At 50.2% G+C, this 23803-nt stretch overlaps 1 protein-coding gene across 1 annotated transcript; it reads left to right on the forward strand.

The window, feature by feature from the left end:
* The first annotated feature begins 8529 nt into the window (after positions 1-8529).
* Positions 8530-13511, forward strand: LOC148813419 (macrophage mannose receptor 1-like). Its single transcript, XM_088908324.1, has 6 exons — positions 8530-8868; positions 10000-10362; positions 10610-10942; positions 11368-11703; positions 12127-12478; positions 13161-13511. Exons 1-5 carry the CDS (start codon positions 8655-8657, stop codon positions 12474-12476), a joined length of 1596 nt encoding a protein of 531 aa, XP_088764450.1. The 5' UTR covers positions 8530-8654; the 3' UTR covers positions 12477-12478; positions 13161-13511.
* The last annotated feature ends 10292 nt before the right edge of the window (positions 13512-23803 follow it).

Below are 23803 nucleotides of genomic sequence, written 5' to 3' on the forward strand. Positions count from 1 at the left end.
GATCTGCTGTGTGTTGGGGCTGTAGGAGGAGACACTCTGGGCTGTACAGTCTGATCTACAGTCTCTCTCTCTCTCTCCTGCCCCTGAGCTGCTGTGTGTTGGGGCTGTAGGAGGAGACGCTCTGGGCTGTACAGTCTGATCTACAGTCTCTCTCTCTCTCTCCTGCCCCTGATCTGCTGTATGTTGGGGCTGTAGGAGGAGACACTCTGGGCTGTACAGTCTGATCTACAGTCTCTCTCTCTCTCCTGCCCCTGATCTGCTGTGTGTTGGGGCTGTAGGAGGAGACACTCTGGGCTGTCCAGTCTGATCTACAGTCTCTCTCTCTCTCCTGCCCCTGATCTGCTGTGTGTTGGGGCTGTAGGAGGAGACACTCTGGGCTGTCCAGTCTGATCTACAGTCTCTCTCTCTCTCTCCTGCCCCTGATCTGCTGTGTGTTGGAGCTGTAGGAGGAGACACTCTGGGCTATACAGTGTGATCTACAGTCTCTTTCTCTCTCCTGCCCCTGATCTGCTGTGTGTTGGGGCTGTAGGAGGAGACACTCTGGGCTGTCCAGTCTGATCTACAGTCTCTCTCTCTCTCTCCTGCCCCTGATCTGCTGTGTGTTGGGGCTGTAGGAGGAGACACTCTGGGCTGTACAGTCTGATCTACAGTCTCTCTCTCTCTCTCCTGCCCCTGATCTGCTGTGTGTTGGGGCTGTAGGAGGAGACACTCTGGGCTGTACAGTCTGATCTACAGTCTCTTTCTCTCTCCTGCCCCTGATCTGCTGTGTGTTGGGGCTATAGGAGGAGACACTCTGGGCTGTCCAGTCTGATGTACAGTCTCTCTCTCTCTCCTGCCCCTGATCTGCTGTGTGTTGGAGCTGTAGGAGGAGACACTCTGGGCTATACAGTGTGATCTACAGTCTCTTTCTCTCTCCTGCCCCTGATCTGCTGTGTGTTGGGGCTGTAGGAGGAGACACTCTGGGCTGTCCAGTCTGATCTACAGTCTCTCTCTCTCTCTCCTGCCCCTGATCTGCTGTGTGTTGGGGCTGTAGGAGGAGACACTCTGGGCTGTACAGTCTGATCTACAGTCTCTCTCTCTCTCTCCTGCCCCTGATCTGCTGTGTGTTGGGGCTGTAGGAGGAGACACTCTGGGCTGTACAGTCTGATCTACAGTCTCTTTCTCTCTCCTGCCCCTGATCTGCTGTGTGTTGGGGCTATAGGAGGAGACACTCTGGGCTGTCCAGTCTGATGTACAGTCTCTCTCTCTCTCCTGCCCCTGATCTGCTGTGTGTTGGGGCTGTAGGAGGAGACACTCTGGGCTGTCCAGTCTGATCTACAGTCTTTCTCTCTCTCCTGCCCCTGATCTGCTGTGTATTGGAGCTGTAGACAGGCACCAGAATCGCTGCTGTATATCTCTTAAGGTTGAGCCTCTTCGACTCTGGGCTGACGAAGTGTCTCTATTGTAGATGAAGTGTTTGAGAATGAAGTACTATATAATTGCAAAGCATTGTTGCTATAGTTTCAGCTAAAATATACATTCTGAAGTTACATTAACAGGACTAAACTCCTGTGACCTGACCTATATTGTCTTGGTGGTTTTATCCAGTGTGATTTCTGAAACACGCTGTCGTACTGCCTGTACACGATGAGATGCTCACATTTCAGCCAGGCATGGCAAAGAAAAGGTGTTTGACTCGGAAATTACACATTGCAAGAGAAATTTCAATAGGAAAGTGTAAGTAAAATAATCTTGAGCGAAGGATCCGTCGGGCGCAACAAAACTCGGATATTCCCTGAGGTTTCAGAAGGGACGGTCACAGACTCCACAGCGCCAGCAGTACCGCCTGCGGCCACCAGAGGGAGACACTCTCGTCCGCTCTCACAGCGGATCAGCTGTCACACTGCTCACAGACTCCACAACGCCAGCAGTACTGCCTGCGGCTACCAGATGGAGACACTCCTGTCCGCTCTCACAGCGGATCAGCTGTCACACTGCTCCCAGACTCCACAGCGCCAGCAGTACCGCCTGCGGCCACCAGAGGGAGACACTCCCGTCCGCTCTCACAGCGGATCAGCAGTCACACTGCTCACAGACTCCACAGCGCCGGCAGTACCGCCTGCAGCCACAGGAGGGAGACACTCCCGTCCGCTCTCACAGCGGATCAGCTGTCACACTGCTCACAGACTCCACAGTGCCGGCAGTACCGCCTGCAGCCACAGGAGGGAGACACTCCCGTCCGCTCTCACAGCGGATCAGCTGTCACACTGCTCACAGACTCCACAGCGCCAGCAGTACCGCCTGCGGCCACAGGAGGGAGACACTCCCGTCTGCTGTCACACTGCTCACAGACTCCACAGCGCCGGCAGTACCGCCTGCAGCCACAGGAGGGAGACACTCCCATCCGCTCTCACAGCGGATCAGCTGTCACACTGCTCACAGACTCCACAGCGCCAGCAGTACCGCCTGCAGCCACAGGAGGGAGACACTCCCGTCCGCTCTCACAGCGGATCAGCTGTCACACTGCTCACAGACTCCACAGCGCCAGCAGTACCGCCTGCGGCCACCAGAGGGAGACACTCCTGTCCGCTCTCACTGCGGATCAGCTGTCACACTGCTCACAGACTCCACAGCGCCGGCAGTACCGTCTGCAGCCACCAGAGGGAGACACTCCCGTCTGCTCTCACAGCGGATCAGCTGTCACACTGCTCACAGACTCCACAGCGCCAGCAGTACCGCCTGCGGCCACCAGAGGGAGACACTCCTGTCCGCTCTCACTGCGGATCAGCTGTCACACTGCTCACAGACTCCACAGCGCCGGCAGTACCGTCTGCAGCCACCAGAGGGAGACAACGCGCCCAGGAGTCCAAGTCTAGTGGAGATGCAGGTGTTTTTCCACGTGAGGTTTTCACAAGACGAAAAACTTTAAGCATTATTCCCAATGCTGATTCCCATAACAACTTAAAGTCACTTCCTGGACCGTAAGTGAAAGTCCTAGCAGCTCCACATGACATCACAGAGAGATAAAAGTAAAATAAGACGATGGAGCTCAAACTGCAGACGTTTTATTTTAATATACTTTGCGAACTGCGTGGAGCCAAGCTCATCGGATTAAACAAAACAAAAAGATGTGAAAATACGATAAATCTTTGGATTTATACAGAGCTTTTCTCTGTAAGTTCGGCTCCTCTCCCACAATAGTACAGCCCCACCTGGGAGACGCACAGTGATCACTCTGCACCAGGAACCCCACCTGGGAGACGCACGGTGATCATTCTGCACCAGGAACCCCACTTGGGAGACGCACGGTGATCATTCTGCACCAGGAACCCCACCTGGGAGGCGCACGGCGATCATTCTGCACCAGGAACTCCACCTGGGAGACGCACGGTGATCACTCTGCACCAGGAACCCCACCTGGGAGACGCTCGGTGATCATTCTGCACCAGGAACCCCACTTGGGAGACGCATGGTGATCATTCTGCACCAGGAACCCCACCTGGGAGGCACACGGCGATCATTCTGCACCAGGAACCCCACCTGGGAGACGCACGGCGATCATTCTGCACCAGGAACCCCACCTGGGAGACGCACGGCGATCATTCTGCACCAGGAACCCCACCTGGGAGACGCACGGCGATCAGTCTGCACCAGGAACCCCACCTGGGAGACGCACGGCGATCAGTCTGCACCAGTAACCTCACCTGGGAGACGCACAGTGATCGTCCTGCACCAGTAACCCCACCTGGGAGACGCACAGTGATCATTCAGCACCAGTAACCCCACCTGGGAGGCGCACAGCGTTCGTTCTGTAAGAGCGCCTCCTACTGGTCCACCGAGTAACCACCTTGTTGACATCAAGCCAGAGCTTATCTTCGATTTTCCAGCATCAAGATGACAGAATATCTGACGCCGACCCAGCAACCACTAGCGCCACCGTGTGGAAGAACTGGGGAAGGCAGCTTGACAGAGAACACAGCAGCAGTGAGCGCAGCCGTCACTCGAACCCTCAGCCCTCTAGTTATTCTAACCCTAACCCTACAGGAGCCCCTTGATCAAGATTTCCACTGTCTGAGCGAGAAAAGAAGACAGCGCAGTGTGTGTGTGTGTGAGAGTGTGTGTGTGTGAGAGTGTGTGAGTGAGAGCGTGTGTGTGTGTGAGTGAGAGTGTGAGAGAGTGAATGTGTGTGAGAGAGTGTGTGTGTTTGTGTATGTTTGTGTGAGAGAGAGTGTGTGTGCGTTTGTGTGTGTGAGAGTGAGAGTGTGTGTGAGTGAGAGTGTGTGAGTGTGTGAGTGAGAGTGTGTGTGTTTGTGTATGTTTGTGTCTGTTTGTATGTGTGAGTGTGAGAGTGAATGTGTGAGTGTGTGAGTGTGTGTGAGTGTGTGTCCATCCGTCCTCCAGCCTGGTTTGTGCTTCCTGCACTGTTCCCTCTGAAACCCCCTGATTTGCATCCCGGCTGCGTCTGTGTCTGTGTCCGAGAGGAGAGGAGGAGAGAGAGTCGGGAATAAAGAACACAGATAGACAGACAGACAGACACATCGCACAGACAGCTCACCTGGAGAGACGTCCTGACCCACCGACACACAGCGCTGAGCAGGTAAGGCTCAGGGCACAGCGACCCCTCAGTGTAGGACCTCCTGTTATTGAGACAGTAGCTGCCTGCTGCCCTGCAAGAGATTTAAACGAGTACAGGTGTGTCTGACGGGATCAACAGATACTGTCTGGAGAGCAGGTCCACAGGCTGCTCTCATTTCTGTAGCAACCTGCGTGTCTTTATCTACCCAGCAACGCAGAAGAACATCCGTGTTCCTTGTCCTTAGTTCTGCTAAGTCTGAGTCTCGTAGGGAAGCTGTTTACTTAGGAAGCTGGTTACTCCTCACTGCGGTTTCAGTTCAAGGTGCATCCCTCTGCAGTTAGAGAAAGTTAGGGAGAGAGAGACAGGTTAGAGATGGGGTGAGAGAGGAGAGAGAGACGGGTTAGAAATAAGGGTGAGAGAGGAGAGAGACAGGTTAGAAATAAGGGTGAGAGAGGAGAGAAAGACAGGTTAGAAATGAAGGTGAGAGAGACAGGTTAGAGATGGGGGTGAGAGAGGAGAGAGAGAGACAGGTTAGAGATAGGGGTGAGAGAGGCGAGAAAGACAGGTTAGAAATGAGGGTGAGAGAGAAGAGCCTCCTGTCCTGACTGGAGGAGCTCACCCAGCTGTGTCTGGAGAGAAGCCAGGGTATCGGCTTCAACCACAGGGCTGGGCGGCTTGTTCCCCACCCCCACCACCCTCTGTGTACAGTAGAGCCTCCTGTCCTGACTGGAGGAGCTCACCCAGCTGTGTCTGGAGAGAAGCCAGGGTATCGGCTTCAACCACATGGCTGGGCGGCTTGTTCCCCACCCCCACCACCCTCTGTGTACAGTAGAGCCTCCTGTCCTGACTGGAGGAGCTCACCCAGCTGTGTCTGGAGAGAAGCCAGGGTATCGGCTTCAACCACACGGCTGGGTGGCTTGTTCCCCACCCCCACCCCCCTCTGTGTACAGAAGAGCCTCCTGTCCTGACTGGAGGAGCTCACCCAGCTGTGTCTGGAGAGAAGCCAGGGTATCGGCTTCAACCACAGGGCTGGGCAGCTTGTTCCCCACCCCTGCCATCCCATCCCAGATGGGATGTTGGTTCTATCTGTCTCTGGTCTTCAGGTGAGTTTTTTCCTCTGTGGTCAATGGAACGTATATTTATAATTATTTATATAAAAATACGTAGTCTTATTTCTGTAAATTCTGTCTTTGTTGTTTGTTCATGTGTTTTTTTTGGAGTTTATTTCTAGAGAACAAAGACATCAGACAATCTGTGTCTGTAGGCAAATCAGAGGGCGAGAAAGAAGAGAGGAGAGAGAGAAAGAAGAGAGGAGAGAGAGGCAGAGAGAGAGAGACAGGTGAGATATGAGAGAGAGACGGGTTAGAGATGGAGGTGAGAGAGAAGAGAGAGGGCAGGAGAGTCAGAGAGAGAGAGACAGGTGAGAGATGGGGGTGAAAGATGAGAGCGAGGGCAGGAGAGTCAGAGAGAGAGAGACAGGTTAGAAATGGGGGTGAGAGAGGAGAGAGACAGACAGGTGAGAGATGGGGGTGAGAGAGGAGAGAGACAGGTGTTGGGGTACCTATAGAGTCGAGACATCTGTTCCACAGTACATTTTTTTGAAACTGCATTTTTATATATTTAGTCGCTGTGTTGGTTTCTTATCTGTGTATTGTTTTTTTAAGAAATGTACTTCCTTCTCGAGTTTCTTAACTTATTAACATCACTTTATTAACCCTTTACAATGTCTTGCATGAGGAATTATCTTTTCGCAGACCCCAGCTTGCTCTCCATGAGACACACAGACACACAGATAGAGAGAGAGAGAAGCTGGGGGTCAGGGCGCAGGGTCTGCCATGTTACGGCGCCCCTGGAGCAGTTGGGGTTAAGGGTCTTGCTCAGGGGCCCAACGGAGTAGGATTCCTCTACCGGCTGCGGGATTTGAACCGGCAAACCTTCCAGCCACAGGCGCAGATCCTGAGCCACAGAGCTTCTCTTTGTTAGAGACAAACAGGAAATGAAAAATATTCCGTCTCTCATGGCGTCAGACGGTGTCTGATCTTCCCCTACATGACCCAGGCCTGAACCCCACTCCTCCATCAATGGCTCCATTCACTCCCACAGACAGACACAGCCACAGACAGCAGCAGCATTTCCTTGATGCTATCAGCAGAGAGAGGAGACACAAGAGAGAGGAGAGAAACTGTGGATCATAGAGAGAGGAGAAAGGAGAGAGGGGAGAGAGTGGAGAGAAGAGAGGAGACTGGACAGATACTGTGGATCATAGAGAGAGGAGAGAGAGAGGGGAGAGGGTAGAGAGAGCAGAGAGAGGAGACACAAGAGAGAGGAGAGAAACTGTGAATGGGAGAAGGAGAGGAGAAAGGAGAGTGGAGAGAGAGTAGAGAGGGGAGAAGGAGAGGAAGAGCCACAGACAGCAGGAGCGTTTCCTTGATGCTATCAGCAGGGAGAGCAGGACAGCGGGAGGAGACTGATGGATCAAGTCGGGAATCTCTCCCAGCAGTCCGGATCCGGTGTTTCTGAGTGGGAGAGGGGGGTCCTGACCCTCTCCAGAGTCCTGCGTCTCCCCCAGTCTCCACTGGTGACCGATCCACACCAGCCAAGGGGGTCTGTAGCAGCCCAGCAGGGCTGAGTTGATTCGGATCTGACTGAGCCCGTGTGCGAGACCCGAGCTCCGCCAGTGACCTGTAGGAGCTGTGTCAGACGCGCCTGTGCTGTGTCACGCAGGAGGATTCGAACCCGGAGCCGGGAGCCACGCCGTGCCTTCGCCCTTGAGCGGATCTGCCGGGATGGAGAGGAAGGGGCTGGTGCTTCTCTTCCTGACAGGTGGGCCTGCGTCTCTGCTCCCAGGGCGGGCAGCTGGGCTCTTGTGCAGGACAGGGGGAGTCCAGCAGCCCCTGGACACAGGTCTCCAGTCAGCCCCTCAGCTCCCATCCGCTGCAGAGAGAGAGAGAGAGAGAGCCTCTGTCACCCCTGAGGGGGCAGCACGTTTCACAGCAGCAGTGTGGGCGTCCAGAGAGACAGACAGAACAAACACCACAACACCAACATGCACGCACATTTGCATAGATAATCAAGAGCTGAGTAAGGACAGGGCTGCAGGTATGAATGAGATCTTAGATCTGCTGCTTTTGGAGCTGGGGGGGGGGGGGGGTATCTGCGTTCTGAGGGGAGTAACGGGAATCCGTTAAACAAGGGGTGAAGGATCGTCACAGGTGGGTTTTGCTTCACACAGAACGCGAGACTGAGAGAGGGTGATCAGCACCAAGGACCCTCTGACACAAGGCTGCCCAGTTCTCCCTCACACTCGGGTCCAGCAGATCCAGACACAAGGACCCAGACTGAAATACACAGCCGCAGACACAGAGGTGGAGATCCCCCGCAGGCAGCGACACCAGTCACGCAGAAGCAGGGTCTGGAAATATTCTCAAGAAGCGACACTCCGGCACAAACATCTAGGACCGGCTACAGAACTGCTGCTTCTCATCAAGCAGAGATGGGCAGGACTGGGCCCGTCTCCCACAGGGGTCTGAGCTGGAAACCCGCCCAGTGACCCACCCCGGCTCAGGGCGGCCTGGTTTGTGTGAGAGGTCAGGAGAAAGGGGTGAGACGATCCGCCTGTGTAAAAACACAGCACAGCAGGACCTGGTGCCCCCAGGGCGTGATGGTAAGATGGACAGTGTCCAGTCTGTCTCACTCAGCAGATCCAGCTGCAGTGTCACAGTGTCCACAGGGCTGAGGGACAGCACAGCCAGGCTGTCAGAGTCACACACAGACTTGTCCGTTACAGACAGGGGGGTCACCTGTCCCATCGCCAGGGTGACGAGTGAGTTTCAGGTGGAGGACAGCAGGAATGTGGTGTTGCTCTGTCTCACAATAGACTTAAACAACCTGACTCTGGAGCTTACAGACCCTTTGGACTGCAATACAGACGATTTGAGAAACTTACACAACCCATAATTCTGTGTCCCCAGTGCTCTGTCCTCCTGGATCCGGCCTCATCAGGTTCTGCTTTGTGGACTCACCCCTGAGCTGGGCTGACGCTCAGAGACACTGCAGAGACAACTACACTGACCTGGCCTCCATCAGCAGCACAGCAGAAATGGACACAGTCCTCCACACCACTAACCTGCCCAGTGGCCCAGCCTGGATAGGCCTGTACCGAGACTGCAGAGAGAGCTGGCAGTGGTCTGGCGGAGAGGTCGTGACCTTCACCCACTGGAGGAGTCAGCTCCCCTGCGCTGTTCTCAACGCAGCGGGATTCTGGGAGGAGAGAGACTGCAGCGAAGAGAACTTCTTCATATGTGAGAGTCAAGGTGAGACGACACTCAATCTGAGAGTTAGAGCTCAGTTTAACTATTGAACACAGGAATGAACAGGAAACAGGAAGAGCTCTGGTGCAGTGCATTCTGGTATCTGTAGTCTTGTCACACTTTGCTGGCTCTTTGCAATGCATCAGGGGAAATGTAGTCCTAAGATACAAGATCACCTATAAACACCAGGTTAGAAATGCAGATTTCAATACAGAATTTTTCACCTGGGATCATCCTGTCCTGTGAAAAGCCCTATCCAGGCCCTTTACCTATAGATTCTTAATCTATACATTAATCTTATTTCTTTACTTCAGGAAACTGTCACTTAACACAAACAACTCAGTATCACAGAGAAATCATTAGTCATGAACATCAGAGAGGGTAAACACACCACAGGGAGCTCTGTATCACAGTGAGGAATTCATTGTCCTGATACAAATAGAGGCACAAAAACAATGGAAAACTGTTTATGCTGTAAATTTAGTTTCAAATAAAAACAAATCTCTTCCTTCCAGCTAGCGTGTTGGCTTTGGAAAGCATGTTTATACTGTTTCAATGAAAACATTTCTCTATAATTATAGATGGTTAGAACAAGCTTTGCTCAAGCAAAATATATTGAGATATACAATAGTAAAAGGGTTTGAAACTGCAAATTATTTACTTTGAAGCTTGTCTTAACAGATCACCTAATCTTTTAGATAAGAGAAAGGAATCGAAATTAATCTTTAGCCTGTTCATTCTTTATTGATCTGATAGTGTGTATAAGGGGACTTCACTCTGATTGCTAGAAAAAAATAATAATACTGAGAGCTTGTTCTCAATTGATTCATGTGACTCAAAGGTTCAATAAAGAGAAATATTCACAGAATATTATTGGTTACAAATACTTTTTCTAAGGAGGTCTGACACCTCTCAGCTATAAAGTAATATGTCCAGCTAATCAGCATGACTGTGGAGCTGATGTCCACTCTGTGCTGAACCGAGTTTCACGAAGGGCACAATCTGAGATTGAGAGCTGTTTAACTATAGACCAGAATGAACAGGAAACAGGAAATGGTGGTGTGCAAAGCACTATGGGATTTGTAGTCTCACAGCTGTACACACCGTCACTCCTGATCTTTGTCTTCACAATAGGGCCCCAGCAGTACAGGCTGATCAGGGAAAACAAGACCTTCGCTGCAGCCCAGAGACACTGCAGAGAGAGCTGCTCCGACCTGCCCCGGGTGGACAGTGTGGGAGAGTCTGAACAGATCTGGACAACGGCGCAGGGACACGCTGTCTGGATCGCGCTGCTCCAGGACGGCTGGGAGTGGTCTGACGGGAGGCGCTCTGGGTTTCGCAACTGGAGTCCTAGAGAGCCCAGTGGAGGACAACCCCCGAATGAAGAGATATACACAGAGATCTATTTACAAGATGGTGTACATGATAATAATAATAAAAGAGGTGGCTGGAATGATGCAACTGGACGATATCCCAGCTCCTTCTTCTGCTACAATGGTGAGTCCAGCCCTGACAGAGTGTCCCAGAGCCCCAGGCAGCAGCTCAGGGGGCTGAGTTTGTCTCAGGAGAATCGAGCTTGAGAGAACAGCAGCAGAGAGCTGTATCTCCCTCGTCTGACCTCGGTCTCACAGCAGCAGCACAGAACTACATCAAGAGCAAATAATGAATTTAGAGACAGAACATCAAGTAAGCGACAATTTCAGAATGTACAGAAATCTTATTTCTATCTGTATTTTATTCACAGCTACAAACTCCTCTGACCAGTACCACTTCATACGCTATAAACTGACATGGGTTCGAGCTCAGGAATACTGCCGGCACAATCACAGAGACCTGGTCACTGTGTTCACTGAGGAGCAGCAGAATGAACTTCTCAGCCTCACAAACACTGGTGAAGCAGACGGAGCCTGGATTGGTCTGTATAAGAACACACAGAGTGACCCAGGGTCTGGGGGAGCTGCAGGGAGCCCCTACACTCAAACCCAGGGGCGCGTCTGTGTGCTGATGGACTCTGAGGGAGGATGGGAAGAGAGAGACTGTGAGGAGAGAAACTACTTCATGTGTCTCAACATCACAGGTAAGAGGACAGTCCATCACACCACTGTCTCACTGACGTCTCTCTGCTCTGAATCAGAGAAACACTTCACCACTGTCACTCAACACAGGTAAGAGGACAGTCCATCACACCAGTGTCTCACTGACGTCTCTCTGCTCTGAATCAGAGACACACTTCACCACTGTTACTCAACACAGGTAAGAGGACAGTCCATCACTCCAGTATCTGACTGACATCTCTCTGCTCTGAATCAGAGACACACTTCACCACTGTCACTTGACACAGGTAAGAGGACAGTCCATCACTCAAGTATCTGACTGACGTCTCTCTGCTCTGAATCAGAGACACACCTCACCACTGTCACTCGACACAGGTAAGAGGACAGTCCATCACACCAGTGTCTTACTGACATTTTGACTCACTGATACATTTTATTGTCTGCTCAGAGCGCAGTAACGTCATCCTGATTGAACTCAACCAGACCTGGACGGGAGCCCAGAGTCTCTGCAGACAGAAGCACACAGAGCTGGTCAGTGTGAGGAGCCAGAGTGAGAATGAGGAGGTTCGGAGGTCAGCGCGGGGTCACAGGGTGTGGATCGGCCTGTACAATGAGCCCTGGCAGTGGTCAGACCAGGGGGCGTCCAGCTTCAGGAACTGGACAGGAGGGCAGCCTGGGTCAGCAGGTGGACAGAGATGTGCGCAGGTGGACCTGCAGGGCAGCCCGATAGGAGGATGGACAGAGACAGACTGCAGTGAGATCAGACCCTTCTTCTGTCACCGGGGTGAGGACGGCTCTCTCGTCTTGTTGGGGGGTCTGGATGATCCCCTCGCTGTAGAAACATGTCCGCAGCCTCCTCTGGCTCTGGGCTCAACACACTGGACCCCTGGAGCCCCAGAATCTCTGCGATGCTCTTTTAAATTCCTGGGACTCATTCATCAGTTGCTGTGGTAACAGGACAAGTACGACTGGGGCCAAGTGTGTCTTCTCTTCGGGGTTAATTCATCCGCAGTTCTCATCCTGGTGGTCTGGCCAAACCCAGCTCTTCTCTTTCAGCTCCTTCACGGGTTCCAGCTCAAATCGCTGGACTTCACTGGCGTGACTGGAGAAGCACAGGGCTCAGGACTCAAGCGACAGCTCACCTGAGACAAAGTGTGTGACCTGTAACAAGCCAATTACAAGGGTGACTCCCGTCTCTCTCTTGCAGACACCAGAAACCTCGTCCTGGTCAGAGAGGAGAAGTCCTGGGCTGAGGCCCTGGATCACTGTCAGACTCACCACACTGGCCTGGCGGATATCCCGTCACACCAGGAGCAGAGCTACGCTGCTGAAGAGGCCCGGTCTGCTGAGTCCACCCGGGTCTGGCTGGGCCTGCGACAGAGTCGGATCTTCTGGTTCTGGTTCTGGGTGAATGGACAACCGCTTAATTATCAGAACTGGAGTACAGGGGGAGGCAATCAGAGCAATACGAGCTACTGTGGAGCCCTGGACAGAGACAGAGGGGGCAGCTGGACTAACCGTGACTGTGAGGAGAAGCTCAGCTTCATCTGCTACTAGAGGTACTGAGACTCCAGCATGAATCCTGACTGTCACACACCAGCGACACGCCCCTGTCTGACTCTCAGTGTGAGTCCTGACCGTCACACACCAGCGACACGCCCCTGTCTGACTCTCAGTGAGTCCTGACTTTCACACACCAGCGACACGCCCCTGTCTGACTCTCAGCGTGAGTCCTGACCGTCACACACCAGCGACACGCCCCTGTCTGACTCTCAGCGTGAGTCCTGACCGTCACACACCAGCGACACGCCCCTGTCTGACTCTCAGCGTGAGTCCTGACCGTCACACACCAGCGACACGCCCCTGTCTGACTCTCAGCGTGAGTCCTGACCGTCACACACCAGCGACACGCCCCTGTCTGACTCTCAGTGAGTCCTGACTGTCACACACCAGCGACACGCCCCTGTCTGACTCTCAGCGTGAGTCCTGACCGTCACACACCAGCGACACGCCCCTGTCTGACTCTCAGTGAGTCCTGACTGTCACACACCAGCGACACGCCCCTGTCTGACTCTCAGTGAGTCCTGACCGTCACACACCAGCGACACGCCCCTGTCTGACTCTCAGAGAGTCCTGACTGTCACACACCAGCGACACGCCCCTGTCTGACTCTCAGCGTGAGTCCTGACCGTCACACACCAGCGACACGCCCCTGTCTGACTCGCAGTGTGTCTCTTGTAGGCTGAACACTGTGAGTCCTGACTGTCACACACCAGCGACACATCTGGAAGACCAGCAGCCTGGCATCTCCTAAGTCATGGATTTCTCATGTGATGTGAAAAATATTATAACTGATTTCTTTGGTGGGGGGACTTGGAATTTTATTTCATATAATAATATTTTGCAGTGGTCTTAGGTTGTTAGGGAGTGATTCTTTATCACTGTGAGACGGTGAGACTTGTAATTTGTGATCTGGGAACGGAGACACGTTTTAAACACTCAGGATCTGACACCTGAGCGTCGGGTATTGTCTGAAGTCAGAGTTTTCTCTTTGTAACTCCACACACTGATGAATAAACCTGCTTTGCTTCTTACTGCAGTGGTGACCGAGTTGTAGTTGTGGTTTGTGGTCTCTTTCACTGAGAGGACAGACAGTGGCTGCTCTGCGGGTCTCTGTCCAACAGCTTGGGTTTATCTGACTTGAATCAGGTTTAGTCAGGACTTGAATCATTCGACTGTGTTTATATAGGTGTGATCGTACATGTAGGTCAAAGTTTGAATGAATAATTCCCGTTAATAGGCTGTATTTCTGATGGAGGGACTGTGATTTTTGTTCAACACCGGTATCATTCGTGTGCAGTGAACTTCATTTGGTCGGCGTTGTTTTGAGACCAAGATTCTCCGTACTTTGTTTTCACCCCCAAAACAAACAAACTTTTGTCTCATTTTCCCCAGAAATCGGTCGTTTTCAATCCCAGACTTTGCCAGACCAGCGCAAGCCCCTTGCGTGCGGTCTCTACAACAGGCAGGCGCTGTTTTGAATATCCAGCGACTCTCGTTCTCAAGAATATTCACACGACGGACGAGCCCCGGGGGTTTTTTTTTTTCATGGTTTTCGTCGTAGGTTTGTTCCCGACAAGAGCGACGGAAAGCGAAAAAACATGTTGAACTCGAGAATCATCTCCCTTTAGCAGGACTGTGATGCAGGGAGGAGGGACACGGGCTGGCGAGCTCTTGAAATCGCCCGTGTGAAGGTGAGGGGTGGTGCCGGTAGAAAGCGGGAATGAGACTTCAGTGTTGTTGTTGTTGTGCTTTTGAAACCTCCCCGTCGCCGCCCCGAGCGGCCATTTTCATCCACCTGCGCCCGCGCGCACGAGTCTCGGGAGGGGAGGAAGAAGAAGCGGAAGTGCGTCACCGAGCAGCGGAAGTCGGAAAGTCTCGTGGAGTTAACGGCCGGTCGGACGCCGAGCGCGACCTGGCGTACAAACCACACGACGAGATAACGGGTACCGCTTTTGTTAGCTAATATCCTAACCTGGACTGTGGTTTTCCTCAGTAATTATTTTATTACATATTTGCTGTAGTGAATTTTCGGTGAAATTTGTTTATTCGGCGAAATTCTTCGTCGCTAAACCCGACGGTTGTCTTTCCATCGATACGTGTTGTGGTGTTTGTTCACCGAACTGGTTAGTCACTAAAGCAGACGGTACTTCTCCTAAATAGTTCTGTTATTGGGTATTTGCTGTAATGTTTAGTCACTAAAGCAGACGGTACTTCTCCTAAATAGTTCTGTTATTGGGTATTTGCTGTAATGTTTAGTCACTAAAGCAGACGGTACTTCTCCTAAATAGTTCTGTTATTGGGTATTTGCTGTAATGTTTAGTCACTAAAGCAGACGGTACTTCTCCTAAATAGTTCTGTTATTCGGTATTTGCTGTAATGTTTAGTCACTAAAGCAGACGGTACTGTTCTAAATAGTTCTGTTATTCGGTATTTGCTGTAATGTTTAGTCACTAAAGCAGACGGTACTGTTCTAAATAGTTCTGTTATTCGGTATTTACTGTAATGTTTAGTCACTAAAGCAGACGGTACTTCTCCTAAATAGTTCTGTTATTGGGTATTTGCTGTAATGTTTAGTCACTAAAGCAGACGGTACTTCTCCTAATAGTTCTGTTATTGGGTATTTGCTGTAATGTTTAGTCACTAAAGCAGACTGTACTTCTCCTAAATAGTTCTGTTATTGGGTATTTGCTGTAATGTTTAGTCACTAAAGCAGACGGTACTTCTCCTAAATAGTTCTGTTATTGGGTATTTGTTGTAATGTTTAGTCACTAAAGCAAACGGTACTTCTCCTAAATAATTCTGTTATTGGGTATTTGCTGTAATGTTTCGTCCCTAAAGCAAACGGTTCTTTTGTAAATAGTTCTGTTAGTAGTATTATTGGGCATTTACTGTAATGTTTAGTCACTAAACCACTCTGTCTTTCCTGAATAATTACCGAGTTGGATATTCACCGTGAAGGATGGTCATTGTTACTCTCTTTCTCGGATAATCACCGTAAAGGTCACTAAACTAGTGATTTTCCTGCATCATTATTGGATATCCTGTGTACTGGATACTCAGTTTATCTCTGCACGACTGAGAGACTCCCGACAGGAGACACAGGTGAGGAGCTGGACTGAGAGAGACTCCTGACCGGAGACACAGGTGAGGAGCCGGACTGAGAGAGACTCCTGACCGGAGACACAGGTGAGGAGCCGGACTGAGAGAGACTCCTGACAGGAGACGCAGGTGAGGAGCCGGACTGAGAGAGACTCCCGACAGGAGACGCAGGTGAGGAGCCGGACTGAGAGAGACTCCTGACAGGAGACGCAGGTGAGGAGCCGGACTGAGAGAGACTCCTGACAGGAGACGCAGGTGAGGAGCCGGACTGAGAGAGACTCCTGACAGGAGACGCAGGTGAGGAGCCGGACTGAGAGAGACTCCTGACAGGAGACGCAGGTGAGGAGCCGGACTGAGAGAGACTCCTGACAGGAGACGCAGGTGAGGAGCCGGACTGAGAGAGACTCCTGACAGGAGACGCAGGTGAGGAGCCGGACTGAGAGAGACTCCTGACAGGAGACGCAGGTGAGGAGCCGGACTGAGAGAGACTCCTGACAGGAGACGCAGGTGAGGAGCCGGACGGAGAGAGACTCCCGACGGGAGACGCAGGTGAGGAGCCGGACTGAGAGAGACTCCTGACAGGAGACACAGGTGATCCGGACTCCAGGTAAAGTTCTCCAGTTCTTTCCCTGCAGGTACAGCGCTGTGTTCACCCCTGGGTGGTGATGGCTGCTGCCCTCCAGTCTGCTGGCTTTCATACAGCAGCAGGAGAGCTGCCAGACCGAGACGAGAAGAGGACATGGAAGACAAACACAGAGCCAGGAGTCTGAGCTTGACTGGTCTCTGCGTGTCTAGTGTGCCGAGGGACACAGGAGAGGACACCCGCCAGTGTTCAGGCAGAGTGGACAGAGGTACCCGTGAGACCTGTGTCAGTGTCTGCCGGCTGTCCAGTGAGTCTGCTCTCCTCTCTCTCGGTGCAGTGTTCATGTCCTGTGGTTATCAAAAGTATTCACCCCCCTTGGGATTATTTACATTTTACTGTGTTAGAATAGAGAATCAAACCGTGTGGGATTTCTGTGATTGATCAACAGAAAACTCACTTATGTCAAAACGGAAACAGCATCCCACCGGTCCTGCTAAATTAATTATACGTCTAAAATGGGAAACGATTCAGTCCGTCGATTTTTACCCTTTTCACCGTGACGCAACTAAACAGACTCTGGTGCAGCCAGACGTCTTTAGAAGTCTTATCACGCGTCGAGTGGAGCCCACCTGCGTGCTACCAGGGTGTTTCCCCCTGAGTTCGGGATGAATATACCCGTCTCTGGGACGTCCCGCAGTGCATCTGCAGGTGTAGCTGTCCGGAGAGCGTGGTAAGAGCCTGTAACGCGCTTTACCGCGGTACGCGGTCCACGGGCCACAGATGATCGACAGGTGGCGCTTGTGGTGCGTCAGAGGCGAGTGAAACGATTTCTTATTTTCATCTCTCTGCGGTGCGTGTTGACATCTGCATCAGATGGAATATTAATGTGGGTTTTTACTCCTAAAGGGACGTTTTAGTAGCGGAGCGTGACGACAACAGGAGCGTGATGCCTCTGAACGTGGTCAACGATATTCGTTTAGGAATATAAATGTTTCATATGCCGTATGTGGCTGGTAGTGGTAGCTAAAATAAAAATACTCAACAGTATTCCACTTTCTTCACACACACTTTATACATCAGGGTGTTTAACTCGGACACTTACTGCGGTGACTTTGGAGAAGTTGTGACGTGCCCGTTCTGACTGTACTTAGTTTCTATACTTTGTAAAAAGCTATTCTGTCTTCACCTTTTCTATGAATACTTGCTGCTATTGCAATAAAACAACCTGTACTTTCCAGAATCCGCTTCACAGGGAATATGATATGGGATGGCGTAACTAAAGAAATTAATAACGATATTAATTTGGGCGTCCATTTCTTTGGCTCTTTCACTCGTGGTTACTCTGGAAACGTTTTGAAGTGTCTGTTTCCGAGCGGCGTGCTGGTACAGCGGGCGGCTCTTCCTACCAGAGATCCGGGTTCGATTCCTGCTCAGGGCACAAGTTTTTCTTCTAACAAACAAAGTGAATATTATATACACTTTATTGACTTTTGATTTTTTTTCAATATATATCACAGCGAGTTCAGGGTTAAGTGATGTTATTAAAGGCATGAGCAAACTTGAGCTCTGTCACTAGTGGGAGTGAAGGCCAGTTCAACAGGTTTCATTCAGTTCAAATCGAAATACTTTATTCATCCCCGTAGGGCAATTACAATCAAATCTAATAAGTATATCTATAATTGTGATCGAGACTAACAAAATGGTGTTACAAAGACCATTGAAATTGAACTATAATAACTTATCTGGTCATTATTAACAATGCTAATTTATTCACAATAATTAATTTTGTTCAGAGTCATTTGTGTTTTAATAACCCCCGCTTTCTTATTAAACACCTATATTTGAGACGCAGTGTTTCAGATGTCGATTGCTTTGTGACCGAATGACACAGAGCCTTCAAACCACAGGCATGTCAGAGATGAAGGTTTGTGAAAATTATCACAGCTTTTATTTCAGCAACATCTAGTAACCCGACCACACAGAGCAGAACAACATAAGCCCTCTCTTGAGTTTGAGAAACTCTCTGTATTTTCTGTTTTTACTCCGATCACAATAAATTACATGTGAAATTCTTTTGACAGGAGGAAGGCTGTTCTGTGCTCAGTTGCTTTTTCACCACAGCTCGCATGATGCTACCTTTTTTATGCATCAGTCGAAGCGTTCTGAAGTCTCTGGAAAACGGGGAAAAAAAGTCACATACAGTGCAGTCCGTAAGTATCCGGACAGCGACACAGTTTGTGTTGTTTTGGCTCTGTACACCAGCATGTTGGACTTGAAAAGAAACAGTGACCATGAGGTTAAAGGTTAAAGGTCAGAATGTCATCTTTAATTCGAGGGTAATTACGTCTATATTGGGTGAACCATAGAGGAATCACAGCCCCTTTTATACACAGCCCCCCCATTTCAGGGAACCGGAAGAAACTGGACAGCTGGCTGCTCAGTTGTTTCTTGGCCGGCTGTGTGTCGGTGCGTCGTTAGTTCGTGCACGAGAGAGCTGACGAGGTCTGGAGTCGATTCTGGATGGGGCGTGTGCGTCTGGAGTCTGTTGCTGTGGTCCCTCAACATGAGGACCCAGGAAGTGTCTCTGCCAGTAACAGCGGGCCATCGTGAGGCGGGAAAATCGGAATAAATCAATCGGAGGCAGAGCCAGAACACGAGGCGTGTCAGAATCGACTGTCTGGTACAGGAAGAAGCAAGAACGCGCTGGTGAGCTGGTGGACCACGGGAGACCACAGTAGCGGATGACCGCAGACTTTCAGTCGTGAAGAAAAACCCCTTTTCCACTCTTGAACAGATCAGAGTATTTTAAAAGGAACGTATCTCCCACTCTTCAGGCGTGATTGCTCAAAACGGATCACCGCTACACCTGGATCTCCAGGCTGTAGGCACAGATGTGTCCAAGACGACACCAGCCTAACCTCAGAGGGTCACCCCAAGACGCAGACCACTGGTGAGCCTCCAGACCAGAAGGGCCAGGTTACAGTGTGCTAAACCTGCAGAGTTCTGGGACAGAGGCTTCCGGACAGATGAGAGGAAGATGGACCTGTACCAGAGAGATGGGAAGAGGAGAGTGTGGCTCATGATCTGCACACCTCCTCATCTGTGAACCCCGGTTGAGCTGGTGTCCTGGCCTGGGCATGTGTGGCTGCCAGCGGAACGTGCTCCCCTGTCTGATTGACGATGTGACTGCAGACCGCAGCAGCAGGATGAGTTCTGAAGTGTGCGGAAGCACCTGACCTGCTCAGATCCAACCAAATGCCTCAGAACTCACTGGACGGCACTTCACCTTGCAGCAGGACAGTGACCCCAAACTGCTGGGATACTGCTAAACCCACCATGGAGGTTTTCAGGGCCAGAATAAAGGAAAATGTTCTTGACTGGCCCAGTCCATCACCCCACCTGTATCCCATTGAGCACAGACTTCACTGACTGAAGACAAGACTGAAGGCAAGAGGCCCCCGACACCAGCAGGAACTGGAAATGGCTGAAGGGCAGGCTGGCAGAGCACCTCCAGGGAAGATACCCAGCGTCTGGTGACGTCTGTGGGTCGCAGACCTCAGGCAGCCCTCGACTGCAGAGGATTTGTGACCAGGTACTAAACATGACAATCATGTTAATATGTCCAATTTCTTTTGTTTCATTTCCAATCCAGTGTGCTGGAGTACAGGGCCAAAACAACACAAATTGTGTCGCTGTCCAAAAACTTTCAGACTGGACTGTATGTCAGTGTCTGCCTGCTGTACAGTAAATCTGCTCTCCTCTCATTAAGTGCAGTGTTAATGTACTGGAGTGTCCAGTCAGTGTGTCTGTATGAACCCCTCTCTCTCTCAGTGCAGTGTTAATGTACTGGAGTGTCCAGTCAGTGTGTCTGTATGAACCCCTCTCTCTCTCTCTCTCAGTGCAGTGTTCATGTACTGGAGTGTCCAGTCAGTGTGTCTGTATATGAACCCCTCTCTCTCTCAGTGCAGTGTTCATGTACTGGAGTGTCCAGTCAGTGTGTCTGTATGAACCCCTCTCTCTCTCTCAGTGCAGTGTTCATGTACTGGAGTGTCCAGTCAGTGTGTCTGTATATGAACCCCTCTCTCTCTCAGTGCAGTGTTCATGTACTGGAGTGTCCAGTCAGTGTGTCTGTATGAACCCCTCTCTCTCTCAGTGCATTGTGATCATTCTACACCAGTTACCCCACCTGGGGGACTGCAGTGGGATGTGGTGTGGCTCTTCTGGAGACATGACGCTGGGAAGTCTGTGATCCTGGAGTCTTGTCTCTGGGAGTGAGGTGGGTGGAGAGAGAGGTGGGGGAGATGTCGCTGGACTCCTCTCTGCTGATAGACGGCGTCCTGACGTGGGACAGTGGCGTCTGCCGGTGCTCCCAGTCCAGTACTCCTGACCAGAATGTGGAAAAGCACCAGTTCATCTGTGTCAATACGCTGTCTGGTGAGGCCCCCTCACTCCCACTCTGTCTGTATCACTGTGGCCATCAGTGCAGCCGACAGCATCTCTCCTGTCTGGAGAGTTAGTCAGGTTTAGTGTGCCGTCACGTCTGTACTTGAGTCAGATTCAGTCTGATTCCTCCTGTCTCCACACACCGTCCCCTCTGATCTGCAGGCGTGTTTCCAATTTCAAGAGCAGTTCCGGGAAGACCTTGTCATCGAGATTCAGGCTGGGAACAAGAGAACAAACGTTTCCATTTGGACCTTGAATGAGCAGTAAAAAAGGTTAGATCACATTTTTATTCATGATATCTGTGTTTTGTTCCCCAGTGAACTCAGACCAGGCTGCAGAGGAACCGAGGGGCTTCAACATCCTCACCTGTGGGCCAGCAGTGACAACAGTAAGTTAGTGTGAAGGACTGTGCAGGAGGCTGCCTGCAGGGCAGCGCTGTGGAGCAGGTTAACTCATCCCAGCTCTGTTGCCAGCTCTGTTCCCACTCTGCAGAATCCAGCAGCTGTTTCACCCTGCAGCTCCCAGCTGGCAACTGACTGGAGCCTCCTGGGAAAGCTGAGGCTGGGAGAGGTGTTAGTAGGGCCAGCAGGGGGCGCTCTCACCCTGCGGTCTGTGTGGGTCCTGATGCCCCAGTATAGTGACGGGGACACTGGACTGTATAAAGGCGTCGTCCTTCAGATGAGACGTAAAACCGAGGTCCTGACTCTCTGTGCTCATTAACAATCCCGGGGTGTCTCTGGAGAAGAGTAGGGGTGTTACCCCAGTGTCCTGGCCTAATTCCCCCCCTGGTCTTTACCCATCATGGCCTCCTAATCACCCCCCCTCTCTGAACTGGCTCCATCCCTCTGCTCTCCTCCCCACTGAGAGCTGCTGTGTGCTGAGCGGACTGGAGCATCATCCAGGTGGGGGCTGCACACTGGGGGGGCTGGAGGGGATCCCCCTGACCTGGGAAGAGCTCCGAGTGGAGAGTCCAGAAAAGAGCTGTAGAAGTGTAAGATTAGTATTATTAGTATTATTTTATTTTATTATTATTATTAAAACTCTGGGGTGTCAGAATGACAAGGAGGGGACAGAACCCACAGTCGAACCTTCAGGCATGTTTGTTTCTGACAGACGCAGCTCCTGCAGGAGTACCTCGGCCCCAGCAGACAGGGCCGGGTCGAGGAGGCTGTGGGATGTCCGGGAAGCTCTGGGACAGGTGGGCAGGGAATGGGAATATGGGAGCTGCCCCCCACAGGTGAGTGCAGACCAGGTGAGTCTCTGCTTCACAACCTTCACAATCCCACTAGTGAAAGAGGAGCGCTGGAAGTATTGAATCAGTATGTGATGAAGTATGGTTATGGTTTCATTAACAGTAAGACTGTTAAGAGGATGATTTTATTAGAAACACTAGTAATAGAAGCAGTAGGTGCTCTTTTCACTAGTAGCACTAGTAATAGAAACAGTAGTGTTATCAGTAGCAGCAGTAGTAATAGAAGCAGTATTATTTTCAGTAACAGCACTGGTAATAGAAGCAGTAGGTGCTTTTTTCACTGGTAGCACTAGTAATAGAAACAGTAGTGTTATCAGTAGCAGCACTAGTAATAGAAGCAGTATTATTTTCAGTAACAGCACTGGTAATAGAAGCAGTAGGTGCTCTTTTCACTAGTAGCACTAGTAATAGAAACAGTAGTGTTATCAGTAGCAGCACTAGTAATAGAAGCAGTATTATTTTCAGCAAAAGCACTAGTATTATAAGCAGTAGTGTTATTTTCAGCTGGGGAACTCGTAATAGAAGCAGTAGTGTCGTTAATTTCAGTAGCAGCACTTGAAATAGAGGCAGTAATATTGCTATTTTCATACACAGCAGTAGTGTCGTCATTTTAACTAGCAGCACTAGTAATAGAAGCTGTAGTGTTATTTTCAGAAGCTGTAGTGTTATTTTTTTCAGTAGCACAACTGATAAGAGGAGTGTTATTTTCATTATGGGTACTAGTAACTGAAGCAGTGGTGTTGCTACTGAAAATAACACTTGGAGTAGAAGCAGTAGTAGTGTTTTCAGACGCAGCGGTAGAAGTGGTGTCAGAAAACTCTTCACTCAGGTTAGGTGTGGTTAAGCAGAATCCTGTATTCATGCGCAGGGGAACGATACAGTCATGCAGACCTGAGAGCAGCCTCTCATACTGATCTGAGAGCAGCCTCTCGTACTGATCTGAGAGCAGCCTCTTCACCGAGATGGTAAAGGCAATGAGTTTTATACAGCACACTCACACAGGAAAGCTTTTAAATTTCCATATTAGGAGTTGTTTTTCTCTCTACAAACATTTCTTTGTAATTGACCACTTTATTCTTGAGAAGCAAATTTGCCTTGGAAAGAGACAAAAGGAAGTAAACAGGTGTGAAATGAGCTGGACTTTCTGCAGTAATATTATTTTCAGTAACTGGAATAGAAGCAGTGGTGCTGTTCTTTTCATTCGCAGCACTAGCTGTAGAAGCAGTAGTGTTATTTTCAGCAGGAGAACTAGTAATACAAGCAGTAGTGTCATTATTTTCAGTAGCAGCACTAGGAATATATGCAGTAGTATTATATTCAGTAGCAGCACTAGAAATAGAAGCAGTAGTGTTATTCGCAGTAGCTACTAGTAATAAAAGCAGTAGAACTATTTTTTCATTAGCAGCACTAATAATAGAAGCAGTAGTGTTATATTCGTAAGCAACAGTAGTGCTGTAATTTTCAGTAGCAGCACTAGTAATACATACAGTAGTGTTATTTTCAGTAACCACTAGTAATAGAAGCAGTCGAGTTAATTTCAGAAGCAGCAGTAGGAATAGAAGCAGTAGTGTTGATATGTTTAGTAGCAGGACAAGAAATGGAAGCACTAGTGTTATTTTCAAAAGGAACAGTAGTGTGATTTTCAGAAGCAGGACTAGTAATAAAAGCAGTGGTGTTAGATGCAGTAGTATCGTTATTTTCAGTAACAACTAGTAATAAAATTAGAAGCAGTAGTGTTGATATTTTCAGTTGCAGCACTAAAATTAGAAGCAGTAGTGCTGATATTTTCAGTAACAGGGCTAGAATTAGAAGCAGTAATGTTATTTTTAGTAACAGTACTAGAATTAGACGCAGTAGTGTTATTTTCTGTAGTTGCACTAGAAATACAACCAGTAATATTATTTTTAGTAACAGTACTAGAATTAGAAGCAGTAGTGTTGATAT

The sequence above is a fragment of the Atractosteus spatula genome, assembly GCF_055471065.1.
Source record: "Atractosteus spatula isolate fAtrSpa1 chromosome 10 unlocalized genomic scaffold, fAtrSpa1.hap1 SUPER_10_unloc_1, whole genome shotgun sequence".
Lineage (NCBI taxonomy): Eukaryota > Metazoa > Chordata > Actinopteri > Semionotiformes > Lepisosteidae > Atractosteus > Atractosteus spatula.